Source organism: Zosterops lateralis (assembly GCF_965231275.1).
Source record: "Zosterops lateralis genome assembly, chromosome: 1".
NCBI classification, from domain to species: Eukaryota; Metazoa; Chordata; class Aves; order Passeriformes; family Zosteropidae; genus Zosterops; species Zosterops lateralis.
Window position 1 is genome coordinate 110,478,929 of NC_139762.1, and position 13,893 is coordinate 110,492,821.

A 13,893-nucleotide genomic window follows, 5' to 3' on the forward strand; every position below is an offset into this window, starting at 1 on the left:
CTTTCATGTAACTTCAGCTAACAGTTAATTGTCTCTACAGATATATATAGTTAATTTATTGACCTCTCTTAGCCAACTACTCTTTGGAGGAGACTGCACTCTGGAAGTACCTGTTCCAAAACATTAATTATCAAAACAACTTAGGCACTTGTCTTAAACTCAGGTACCTACATATGAAATGCTTAGGAACTGTTCCGTAACATTTCATTTTCTATCTGAATATAAAACATATGTTTTAATTGCCTTCTGGACAAAACAAAGCATTCACATAGTAATTTTGTGTGTTCAAGTTTAAATCACAGATCATAAACATAGCATCTAATGAAATTATTATAACATAGCTATGCACTGTACATACATACTGACAAATATCAAAAAATCACCTAGCAGTAACCAATCAGACCAGACTGCCTAAATTTCCAAAGGGAATAAAATTTTCAGCTTAATGAAGTGTACATAACTGATTTTAATTTTTCTAAAAATGCTATAAATGTTCACTTTGATGTGTCATTTTTCTGGTGCTACCACCCACATTACTTAATACAGGATGCAATTTTGTCATCAACAGATTTTTCACCAGAATATATATTAGAATTCTTAAATACATTACCTCAGAAAAAAAATTAATTTGGTGGTAAAATTTAAGTTTTAATACTGTTTGTATTTGGAGGTCCAGATGCTGTATTTATCTTTCAAACACTGATTATTACAACTGCTTGAACTTTTGGTAGTCCAGCTTGTATGTGAATTGCCAAAACCTGTGGGCTTTGTTTACCTTCATGCCAAAATTAAAAATAATACCAAGCCATACAACATCTATACCAACAGACCAGTCAGCTAGTACTTAATTCAGATGAGAACTATGGAAATCCTCTGAAAATGAAGAAAATTCAAAGTATCCATTAACACTTTCAAGGTTTCAGGTAATCAGGAGTCTGCTCAAAGTTTCACTGTGGCTACTGCCCATTTCCTTCCCCTCTGGTATTCAAAGACTATGTGAGACACGGGACAATTTGCTGACCAGCAAATTCAATGAATTCAGCTATACCTGGATAAGGATATGCAAAAGTTAAAATAAGTGAGTTTTACCCTTGCTTCTACTTTGGCATTGTCGTTCTCCTCCCACCCCCAAGTCAAAGTCATGAATAAAATCAGAAAATGCTAGTTAAACAACAACACTAAAATGAGGGTTTCTCTCCAAAATATTCCCTGGCTGTTCAGAACTATTGCTTTCTCTTAGAAAAAAAAAGGAAAATCAGTATCATTTCTTTGAAATTGTTTTCTTAAAAAAAAAAAAAAAAAAAAAAAAAAAAAAAAAAAAAAAACAAGAGACTATATAGGTGTAGTATCATTTTTGTATTTTCTTTAACGGTAAATGTAAACTTTCCAACATATCTCTACATAACAGACACAAACAAGAGACACAGTCAGCTTTTTGTTTGCCTCACAGTTTCCAAAGTCAAGCACCAAAAATCAAAATAGACTTTATTGGAAAAAAAAAAAAAAAAATAGAACTACAGCCAGCTTTTGTCACCAAAAGATGTTTCAAGACACACCACACTTCATCCTGTTAATTCCTATGTCAGTGGCTGAACTGTTGGTCCTCTGGGTGGGGAAGGAACATTCAGCAGATGTGCAGAAGAATGGAAATTTGCTCTTCCCTCCACAATAATTTGTTTTAGCCAGACCAAAGGAAACACCCATGGAAAAATAGTTTGCAGTCATGGCAAAAAATAAATCTTGACAAATAAAGTCTGCTATACAGTCTAATACTCTGCTTTGTTCTGCTCCCAAGATGCTACTAACCTCAAGGCCATGAAATCCTCAGGAGTTTAATGTTCATGGCTGCTCAGAAAAGCAAAGTACTGAGTAACATGCTCACATTATGACCAATGAACATGAATGCAAGAGTCCCTTGAACCTGATGTAAAAAAAGCACTGCCATTTGCTGTTGTGTAATTCTGTCATTTTCAGGGCACTTATACTAAAAGACAAAAGTGGAGAGGATAAGCCTCTTGGAGGCTTTTAAGTGCAAGGCTCATACAAGTACTAAGCACTTCCCTGCAAACACTTTCTGCCCTGGAAAAGGCATTGATTGTCCTTATACAAAGAAGAGGGGCTTGGAATAATCAGAAAGCTTCTCTCAATTATCTATAAAAGAAGTTGTAACAGTTGGGAGGGAACAGCAGTAGTGAGGGAATAGGAAAAATGGCACTGACTTCATCTTACTCCCAAATTTAAAAATGCTTCTTCTGGTTTTATTTAATAGCTGATATTTCCTTGAAAGCCATCTGCTTTCTCTCTCAGTGTTAATGGCCTCTAGCAGAGCTAGAAATGAGAATACAGACACCAGACACACACACACACATACATGGTGACTCAGGCAGAGTACATGTTGAGATGTTCTTTTACTTTGTGTTCCTGCATCTTAATTTCCATCCAGGGGATCCAGCACAGCATCAAGTTTGTGCTGGTCACCTGTGTGAAAGGGGAAATGAAACAAGATTAAGGATGAGGGGGGAAAAAAGGGATAAACAATTAAGAAAAGTAACAGAAAAACAGGATAAAGAAAAATGAGCAAAAGCAAAGGTTTGGTGACACAGAAGAAAGACAACTGTTCTGCAGTGACAGAGCAGAGCCAAACACCGAGGGGCAAAAGCACTCAGAGTGATCAAGGTCTGCTCTGCTAAATACAAAACAAATGGTAACTTCTGGCTCACATCCACACAGCTTAGAAATACTTCCCATTATTGCAAACTGGTCACATCAGCAGCACACAGCATCTGCTGGATGGAGTGTTGGGCTTCATCATCTGGCTCCACACGCCCAACACATCATTAGCATTCAGTATGTTTAAGTTCAAAGTATCTGAAACAATCTGGAGACTACACTGTAACCCCTCAATATGGCACTTTCTGAGCATGAAAGTGAGCCCTCTCTTCTGAGAATGTTCAAAAACCCAAATGCCTATGTTGGAAGAGCTGAAGGATGGTGAAACCAAAAAATATGACGTGCAGTGCCTTCCGAACAGACTACTTCCAAACCAAGAGCCTAGCTATTGCCTTGGAAAGACTTTAGAGAAAACAAACAAACAAACAGGAGTGAGCTAACCATTAATGAGAGCAGACCCTGGATCTTTACTAGATTCCCTAGCCCTCTCCAGCTTTGCACTGCGGAGGCATCCCAAGAATAAAAGTTTGGAATGACTATGATTAAGAGAAAAATGTAAAGCATGCCTACACACACTTCAGAGTCAGGAGAGAAAGCAAGCTGCAAGAAATGTAGTTGCGTAACTACATCATATACTTATTTCAACTTCAGCTGCTCTTTATGCTAAGAGACTATTCTTTTCCTGCACTTAAATCATCTTGTCCCAGGTAGCACGTATTGAGCCATTCAGTCATTTACATTCACAACACCTGTGTTTTGATGGGAGGTGTGACAATGGACTCTCTTTTGCACAAGATAAGGAGTTTTTGTGGTTTAGAGACCCTCCCAATCCAGGGCATGAACCAGCTGCTATTTAAAAAAGATCAGTGGGAAATCACCCTTCTGGGCAATGTCTTGTGCAACATGAACTTGGCTTCTGTGACACCTTACACTCCAGGAACCACAGAAAAATTAAAGAAAATACTGAAATACTGGCACATCTGGTAACAATTTTCCATCAATCTTTCCAATTCCTAGAATACATTAAACACGTGGAGTTTAATTCTACTTTATATATGTTTTTACAGGTTTGTAGTTATTATGGACACGGGTCTTGGATTTTAGCTGAAGCTTCACAAAAGGAAGAAAGAGAAGTACGCTATAAACAGAGCTCCACAATACTGTGGATGCCAAATATGTTCAGCAGTTTAAGTGCTGATGTATTCCAAAACACAGTCCTGTTATTTCTAATAATAGAATTGCTTTACATTATTTCATCGGTTAGTTAATTATTCATAAGTAATGGCTTGGGTTTTCTGTCTCCCACTGCTTAAGTAATTTGGTGCATCCTCCATTCCCTGCCCTTGGCCCCCACATATATAGATTTTTATTTTTTTTTAATTAGGTCACCACTACCTATAAGGAGTTAGAAGCCTGTACTAGGGTTGGATGCAGCTGCACTGTGAAGGAAGAGACTGCCCAAGCTGGGCTCCTGAGCTCCTCTCTCCCCTCTCACTTTGCCCCCTTCAGTTCCATTAGCCTGTGCACACTACAGCACTACAGCTAGGAAATACAGTTAGATTTTCCTTCCACCTGATACTATTCCTAGTAAATACTAGAATGTCATGGCTTGTGCAATTCAACAATTCTAACTGGTATTATTAAGTCATCAGAAAGTTGTTATTACACAAAGTGCTGTCCTGGGGATGTTTTTCTGCAAAGCTACATTTATCTCTCACCTCAATTTCAAGAATCCTGACACACACATTGGGTCACAAGCCACATCCTTCCCGTTAATGAAGAATGTATGGATCCATGTCCATGAGGTCATGGGCACATAGAGCTGTGGGTCAGGACAGGCTATTCTTGGGGACTCTGCCTGCCAGTGGCACATCCCCTTGCTTGCTGTTCTGGTTTAGGTTGAATTAGGGGAAACCCTCCAAGGAATCCCCTAATAACAAAACCTCTACCACCCCTCCCCCCAACCCTGGGTTTGGGAAGGAATCTCTTGAACACAAAGTGGAAAAAACCGGTTTATTAACAAATGAATAAACACCCCCCGACACAAGGGAAAAAAAAAAAGAACAGAAAAAGCTCAGGTTACTGTGAGGGGGAGGGCGCGCCGCTTCTTTTACAAGCCCCGGCGATCTTCCTTGGACTCCTCCAGCCAGATCAGCTCCGGGTGCCGGTCCTAAATCTTAAAGGGGGGGGGGGGGGGGGGGGGGGGGAAGGAGAAGAGGAAAAGGGAAAAAAAAAAAAAAAACAAACAGAGCACAGAGGCGGCAGAAGGAAAGGAAGAAAAAACAAAAGAACGAAAAGGGCAAGAAACTAGCAGAAAAATTTGCGATACAGCGAGCGACTAGAAGCGACTAGAAGCAGGGAAGCCAAAAGCCAAAGTGGAGCCAGCCCAGCAGGCCAGTGCCCGCCCCCCCTAAAGGGGACGGATCACCTTCTTAGACATAACAAGGGTGTCCACGATATGGGATTATGGGATAGAGAGCACTGTCAACCCAGGACACTTGCAGAGCAGTGTCATGGCCTTCAGATCACAGAACCATGGGTTTGGATCACAGGATCATTCAGGTCAGTGGACACCTCAGCAGGTCTCCTCCTTCTCAACCTAGGCTCAGCCAGGAGTTCAAAACCAAGCGCTTTATCCAGACCAGGGAGAAGTGGACAGTCAGTGGGACTGGAAGTCAGCAACCAGTTTTCAACTAATAGTAGTTATATTAAGAATGCTGCCTAGTTTCTCTTCAGGAAAAGGCTTTGTTTAGTGGGACACGTTCAAACACTTAACAAAGCCAAAATAATTAAAAAGAACATAGAAACATAATTAAATATTGAGCAAGGGGTAATAGTGGACAATTGCATGTGTGCTGCTTTAAAGAAACAAAGGTAGAGGCTAGCCCAGACTGGTAAAAATATAAATCCTGCTAAAACCAAAACCTGCAGACTCTCAAAGAACTGCACAACTGATCCTTAACCTGCTATTTAAAGAAGCTCTAACATAGCAAGAATGTTGATTTCTATGGGGGATTTTTGTGCAGACTGGTCTTCCACACTTTGTAAATGAAATACAAAAGCAGTATTTTGTGCTACACCTATTTCTGCGCATGTACAAACATGTATGTGCCAGCAGCCCTTTGAAGATCAAACAGTAGACCAAGTACCCATCCAGCTGGAGCTCTGCCAGAACGTGTACCTAAATAACTGGGGAACCCAAAGTGGGGAAAGCACTCCAGGCCCAAAAGAGAAGACAGATTTAAAGTATGTTGTAGTTTCCACAAGAGATGCTAAACAGTGGTTCTGTAGCACATACACCAAACCCTTGTGTTATCTAATATTCTGATGCACTAGAGAGGGGATACCTCACAGAAAGATTTCTCCCTCTGTAAAACGACCCTTAGAATAAGGACTCCCTTAGACTTATAACAAACAATCCACATATAACAAACAATCCACATTCAAACCATAGATACATCTTTGAATTAGTCTTCTATTCAAATATAGATGAATAAACAAAAATATGTATGCATACATGCATATTCTACACATAAAAAATAAAAATTTCAGAACACTAACATCTCTTGATAAAGCAATAAAATGAAACTGTACAGTTGGTGTTTGCATTTTATGAGATTCAACAAGGCATAGAACTCTTTATATTCAGCATATTTGTCCCAAAAGTGATCTAATGAACCTTTGTAAATTCATGGGCATAATATTGCACTCACAGCCATGTACAATTTCCCATCATTGGGAAAAAAGTCCTGCAGCAAGTAATATCAAATGCAGCATCTCTGTGATGTGATTTCATTAAGTTGTTGGTTCATTAGCATATGATATGTAGAAGAAAGATAATGATTACAGAACTCATGAAATGCTACATTATGTCAGCTACAATTACAACAGGAGGTGACACATTCAGTTGGCCCATGGCTCTTTGACACATGAGACACATTAATGCAGTGACAGGTAATGTAAGAGTAATGAATTATTTGGTTTATTTCACATACTATTCAACAACATTTAATTACAACGCCAGTCTTCCATCAAAGTAACATGAAGAAGACTGCAAGATTTTATTTGTAGAACGGTGGGCTGTTGACTCACGGTTTTATTGAAGCCGGACGACATTAGTTTTCACTGCCTCAAATATTCAAGGACTTTATTTAACTGCAGTGGTTTAAAAATCTAACTACAGCAGACACAACTGATAACAGCTTTCAGGTAATATCTGGAATTCAATATTAGTGAAAAAAATCTAAAAATACTATGTGGAAAACCACTATATAATAAACATGTAAAGAAAGTACTCAACATACATAAAATTGTCCACATGCAATGAGTATTCTTCTATGAGATTTATTAACTGTCTCCTAAGAAGTTCCAGATAAGCATGAAAATGAAAGTCTCCTATCCTAAATTTTCAAAATCATGTGAAGTCCTTGTGTTACCAGAGTAGAAAGTGAAACTGCTGTTCAATTATAGTGAGCAGAACCCATGATTTTTCTAAATCTCATAGTTACACTTGCAGCTTTGGAAAAGCATAGACTTCACAGAAATCCAATCTTGTATCGGGGTGAATCCTGACCTTCCAGACACTAATTCACCGGATTATACTCAACACACTTTGCTCTTCTGCTATCATCAGTATAAGAGAAAGAGTCAGACCGTGAAACACGATCATCATACATCTGATCTTGTTTCTCTAACCCTCCAAAATGAGGTCTGGGATGTAATTTGAGAGATCTTCTAGTCCAGCTCATTCACCTAATGCAGGATCACGTTCAGTATACATTAGGGATGCAGTTCAAGTTTCCATGAGGTAATGACCCCATTGCTTGCAAGAAACAGCCATGTCAGCACACCAAAAGAAAATACATTACCCAAAAGGTTCTTAAAAAGGTGTCAGCAACTCTTTGTTAATATTCAACACTAGATTGCTGATCCTGCCTCAGAGAAATTAAGCCATTTCTTAAGACTGATAAAATGATTGCTTAATCCCCTTTAGTACTTGTTCCAGCAGGTCTTATCAACACACGACTGACATAACAGACGCCTTACATTTCTCTGTGCAGCCAAAACTCACATATTGTCTTTCTTTAAAAGGGCACTCTTGAAGACTAAATGGTTTCTAGGTTCTTACTCCCACTTTACTCGGACTGTTTCACACAGTTCATCTTTTCTAAGCCTCTTGGTATTCATAATGTCATTCTGAGGACTGTAAACTGTGGGGCAAAGCAGGCAGGACACTATTCCAGTATATCACCTACAGAAGTAAAAATAACCCTTTGACATATTTATGACCCTTCCAGCTTAAAGACCCTTTTTCTCTGTATTATAACAGCCACGATGCTGTTGACACTCTGATCCCCTGGTATCTTTCCTGCAGTCCGTTGTTCCTTATTTTTTGTTCTAAATGTTGATTTTCTTTGCCCTAAGTGCTGCACCTTGTTTACTGAATTTCTTCATATTGATTTCTGGATATTATATCCCTTTTCCAAATATATTTTAACTCATAAATCTATTCTTCAAAATTCTTTAATATAGTGAAAATTTTACAATATTCTCCCTTCTGTTACTTAATGAAAGTATTGAACAGCAATGGAGTTGGGACAGAAAGACAACTGTGTAGATAGAATCCCACTTGATAGAATCTCCTACTTTGACAGAAAATTTTAAATGTTTCCATTCCCTTTAATGATGCTTCCATTCTCTTTGAAGAAATATTTTAAACTCTTTAAAATGTTTCCATTTTACAATGATTTCACCTTAGTTACCTCTACCTACTTATGGGAACATGGGACAGTAGCAGATCCCTCACTGAAATGAAACCACTTATACCTCATTTACTCTCCCCTACTCACCATACCCCTTATCCACACAGAACTACCTGCTATAAACATGACTTAGAGGATAGAAACAGTGTGGACAAAACAAGATGAAAATGTGAAACCTTAGATGTTTACTTTTAATGTTGTATCTGATTTTTTAAACTATCTTTTCCAAGGCCTATTGTTTGAGTCAAGCCTCTATAGTTTGTTCTTAGATCTCTTTTATTCTGAAACAGGACAAAGCATCAAAGTTTTCTGGCCCGAAAAACCTCTGTGCACAGGTACTGTAAAAAAAGGCAACTCAAGGCAAATATGCAAGGGGAATCCTAAGAATGAAGTGATGAGAAGAGGCAATGGCAACACAATCTCACCACTTACATGACTGTATTCTGGTGAGAAGGATAAAAACAAAGAACCAAATTCTGCTTTTATCTGTACTCATCACCTGTTGCTGCAGAACAGCTTGTTTCCAACAGAAACCCAAGCTGGCAGGAAAAAAAAGTAGCAGTGTAATTCCATGGGTGCTATTCTAGAACTACAGAATGAAGATAAAATATAAAAGTAAGAATGAAATGACCCAAACCCTGCAATTCCAGTTGGGTGTAGCTTTTTGGCTATGTTGCTCCATGTCCTAGAGAATAGCACACAAACCAAGGATAAGAATCTTCTGTGATACAGTTGCAGCAAACCACCTGAGTTTGCAACTGTCCTGAAATCAGCCCATGCCCCACAGGCAAGAAGATGGCAGAAATATCACAGCAGTAATACTCAGGGTTATGTCTGAACTGTCTCATCGACACTTCTCCACCTGTTCTCCATGTGCTTTTAAGCAGAAAAAGGAAAACTGAATCTTTAAAACTCCATTAACTGGCAGAATGAATGGGAATAGATTTGTAAAGTGAATAGCTATCCCTGAGGAGCCAATGCCCATGCTATAAGGATTTCAGAAGAGATCACACAAAATGGGTTCCATTATAATACTATGGACTGAATGTCCTGGGTGTACTTGTGTGTTTGTTGCCTGGTTTAGGTTCATCCTAAGGGAATGCATTTTTGTGCTCTGAGGTCACTCTGTGATGTAAGCCAAAACTTGCTAATTGGGGAAAACTTGCTTCAAAAGCCTAATATACATGGAACTAACATGCTAAAGGGTGCTGAAGTCTTTGTATTCATTAGAATCTGCCATTCCCTTAGCAAAGAACTGTGCTGCTTTTGTTGCCAAGGCCCTCCTCCAACTGCAAACAGGAGACAGACAGTGCCTGAGACATACAATTGGAGCATTCATGGCAGAGAAATGAATTCAGCTGTGTGAAAATTTTGAAAATTGAACAGCATGTTATTTCAGGCCATATTTACCTTTACAAAAGGAGTTGATTACACAAATTATTTTTTTAAGCTGCGTTTCACTCAGCAGATAAATTGTGCAAAGTATGGAGTACGTTAAGCCACTAATACTACTGTGAGTACAATGGTGCTGTGTGATGTACAACAGAGAGGTGGATGCCACTAAATCTGAAGTTTTCTACGTATGCTTCAAGTCCAGAAGCAATGCATTGTTTTAGCTCAGTATTGAACGTATGCTCACAGATCCTTTCAGAGTTTACCTACATTCAGAAATAGCCAGGAGGTTGTAAGAAGAGGTAAGCCATGTGTGCTGGACACAGTGACCAGAGTTTAGCACCTGTTGTGTGGACAGCAAAGGAAGCAGCAATCTTCTCCTGGGAGAGGGGCTGGGAAGCTGAGGAGCAGGATGCAGCAAGGCCCTAGGCTGAAGCGGGGGAGATGGCAGCCAGAGGGCAACAGGAGGTTGAAGAGCATATGTCAGGCCTGGGAGGTGGTGAGAACAAATCTCTGGTTGTGGCAGCCCTAAGTATGGGAAGGTGAGGAACAAGAGACCGTGGTAGTGATTAGTGTCTCCTTGCTGCACCCCTTTTGTATTTTTGGAGTACTTTAATCCACTGTGAGCAGCATTTAGGAATAGGGAGAGCTGCCATCACCTGCCAGGTCCTCCTGCAACCTGCAGCACCAGGAAAATGGTGCAGATACCTGACCAGCTTGGCAGCACCAATTTCATGTAGCTGTACTTCTCTGTGTGAAACTTGTGCCATTTGGATTTGTTTCCAAGATATCCCAGTCACCAGTCACCTCAGATAACAGAAAACCATTTGATTTCATCTTTCTAAAGCCTGCACTTACTAGGATTTTTTTTTTTCATAACACAGTAGAACAGATACTTCTCAAGTATCTGCGTTGGCTGATTCTTATAGTTAAGAAAATTACCCTACATAGCTTCTTTGCAATGCTCTTGAGAAACCAATATATTCAAATGAAATGATTTGATATGTGATTTTGTCTGTTGGGAATCATTTGCCCTGTAAATCATAAGTATGACACAACAATTACAGCTTTTTAAAAGAATGTTGTTTTGACTATTCCTCATCTGCACTTGTTTGAAGCTATTTTCATTCAAGTGATAAGAAAGAATTTAATACAAGTGTTCCCTGTATTTGTACTATGAACTCAAATAATTCAGGAAAGTTACTTAAATAACAACGTCCGTTTATGCTAAAAATAGCTTTTTGTTTTTCCTCCTCCTGATCTCAGGCAAGACTGCGACTCCACCATTCAAGCACAGACCTGTGCGACTCACGCCCTGTGGCCAGAAGCAGCTTGCAGAATGTTTTATCCCGCTCACACTGGAGACACACAAACAGGTTGGTACATTTTAACGAGCTGCTGTGCAAAACAAGTTCCTAGGAAGCAACCTGGAGAACGCTCTCGAAGCCATGGTTCCTCCACCTCCACTCCTGCTGAGGTGAACAGGCAGAGCTGCTGGACCAGGGAAGAGAAGGGCTTGACAGGAACCAGGAAAAGCTGAACGCCCCAGTTGGAGCCCAGCCTGGGAAGGCACATGGTAAGAGCAAGAAGGCAAGAGTTTTGGGGAGCATGGTGTACAGGCTGCTTTGAGAAAATAAATATAAAATAAAAGTGTTGTTGTGCTGGTAGAAGCAGGCATGCCCTCCCTGCTTTCCACAGGGAAGGGTGAGGGTGTGTGAACAGGGTGGCATGGCCCATTTCAGCCACCTGCACCTCCACTGGAGCAACCTGGATGATCCCCCGTGCTGCATCCCCCGTAACTCCTTAGTCCATGACATAACACTGGTGAATTCAAGTATCTAATGATTCATCCATTTATTGGGATTCTGCATGTCGGTTATTTGCAAACATGAGGTTTAGTTCAAATTATTTAAAGTAAGTTTTTCTTCTTCTCCCCCCGGCTTTCTCATTTATTTCTCAATGCCAGAGCCTTCCTGTGCCCGAAGGCTTTGCAGACAGCCAGAAAAACAGCCTCAACGCGTGTTTTCTTACGGAAACACCGGATGCCTCCAAAACCACGCTGCTCTAAAACGAGCAGAGCTTTTCCAGACGTTGATAGTCACTCAAAACCGAATTCACTGTGTCTCCACCGAGACCCGCCGCCCCGCGAGCACCCAGGGCACGCCGGGCTCAGAGCCGGGCCGGCTGCGGGCGGGAGGACACAGGTGGAGGCGCGGGACATCCTCCCGCGGCCACAGCTCCCTGTGGACCCTCCGGCGGGGGAGGGATGTCCCGGCGGAGCCCAGAGCCGCCACCCGGGGAGGACCGTCCGCCGCCCGCCCTCACGCCCCGGGGCCGCCCTTTACCTTGTAGTGTCGGAAGCCGAGCAGCTGCCGGCCGCTCACGTACCGCCACCGCCACATCGCCGCCCGCGCCGGCACCGAGACACCGGGGATGGAGCGATGGGAGGGCGGGTGAGGGAGGCGGCGGGGCCGGGGGCGGGCGGAGGGCGGAGGGCGGCTCCGCGGCCGCGCCCCGAGGGCTGGACCTGCCCCCGGCTCCTCCGGCACCCGCACCGGCTCCGGGCATCCACACCGGCTCCGGGCATCCGCACTGGCTCCAGGCATCCACACCGGCTCCAGGCATCCACACTGGCTCCGGGCATCCGCACCGGCTCCAGGCATCCGCACCGGCTCCAGGCATCCACACCGGCTCCGGGCATCCGCGGGGCTGGGGGCAGTGGGAGCTGATGGTTCCCTGCGGCTCCAGGGAGCCCCGGCCCCCGCCCGCCAGCAGCGCGTGTTACACGCCCGTCATGACCTCACGGCCCCAAGGCGCATCGCAGAATCACCTCCAATCTGTTTTTCTTCTGGCCACAGGCCTATGAAAGATGCCGCCCGTAAAGTCGCTGTGCCAAAACAATGCTGAGTTACAAACGTAAAACATGGCAAGTGACACGACACAAATAATGTTAAGTTAATAACTGTTTCAGAAACAGGTGACGCTGAGGATTAAGGTTTGTATTTGCATCCCAGCAATAATCTGAGTCTTGTATGTTTTTATGGCACTGGAGCCTGCCACACCACATCAGTCAGCAGTGCAGTCTGCGCCTCCTGAGTTCTACAGAAGTGAGGCACTGGTATGGGCAAAAAAAAAGAAAAAAGACTGGAAAATATCAGGAGTAATATTTCAGCTGCAAACATATTAAAGCATATTAAAACATATTAAAGCATAAAACACCTTGTGTTACCTTCGCTGTACACCACTGTGAGAGAGAGCTGAAATCACACACATCAGGGTCTGAGAGTTTATGGACCAGATGGACTCTATCCAGAAAGTAAATCAATAAAAACCCATTACTTGCACCCCACAAGGCATCTTATGTATTGTGAGAGTCAGTGTTATTTTACAAACTGGGCAGTTTGATAGGAATTTTATGCAAGTTATGATCGTTAAGTGCAAACTGTATACAATGGTTCTCGTTCTGTATTATTAATTACACATTAATCAATTCAGATGTGCTTACACTGCATTCTGCTTCCAGCAGCAGCAGCTGAACTTCTGCTCTTGAAAACAACTCAGAGTTTTAATACTTAGCTTCAGGTTATTGAAGTTAAAAGCTTGATACCAGTTAAGAAAGAAAAATTGTTTTGAGCTTGTATTTTTCATGAGCCAACTCTAACTTTAATTAGTGTTCATTCCCTGAATTTTTATTTGGGATCCCCTTCATTGTTATTACTATGTTTTTAAATTGTGTTATGCTATTGGATTAATTTACAAGGGTATATAAGAAAAGATTCATGATCTGTACTGTACTCATTGAAGTTTTTTAGTGCAACTAAGTTACTAAACAGGCCAAAGCATTTTAAAATTATCACTTTTACTTCTCAACTCTAACCTTAGAAGTCTCACACATGAAAGCAGAAATTTGTCAGAATAACTGTTACGAGTATGATAGACAGTAGTAGAAAAGGTGCTTGCTTTTCTGAAAGGCGGAAGGTAGGCAAAAAAAAAGGGTTTTTTTATTTGCGGGCTTCTAGATTTATGTCAAAAGTATATAGATCAGAAGATACATAGATATAGTGGACAG

At 41.4% G+C, this 13,893-nt stretch overlaps 1 protein-coding gene across 1 annotated transcript in view; it reads right to left on the reverse strand.

Moving 5' to 3' along the window:
* LOC310918416 (ethanolaminephosphotransferase 1-like) overlaps window positions 1-12,262 on the reverse strand; it is a 53,520-nt gene extending 41,258 nt beyond the window's left edge. Inside the window, exon 1 of the mRNA XM_083877279.1 lies at window positions 12,170-12,262. Within this exon, the coding sequence (XP_083733405.1) occupies window positions 12,170-12,226 (57 nt within the window). The 5' untranslated portion in view covers window positions 12,227-12,262. The remainder of the gene's footprint in view (window positions 1-12,169) is intronic.
* Window positions 12,263-13,893: the final 1,631 nt, after the last annotated feature.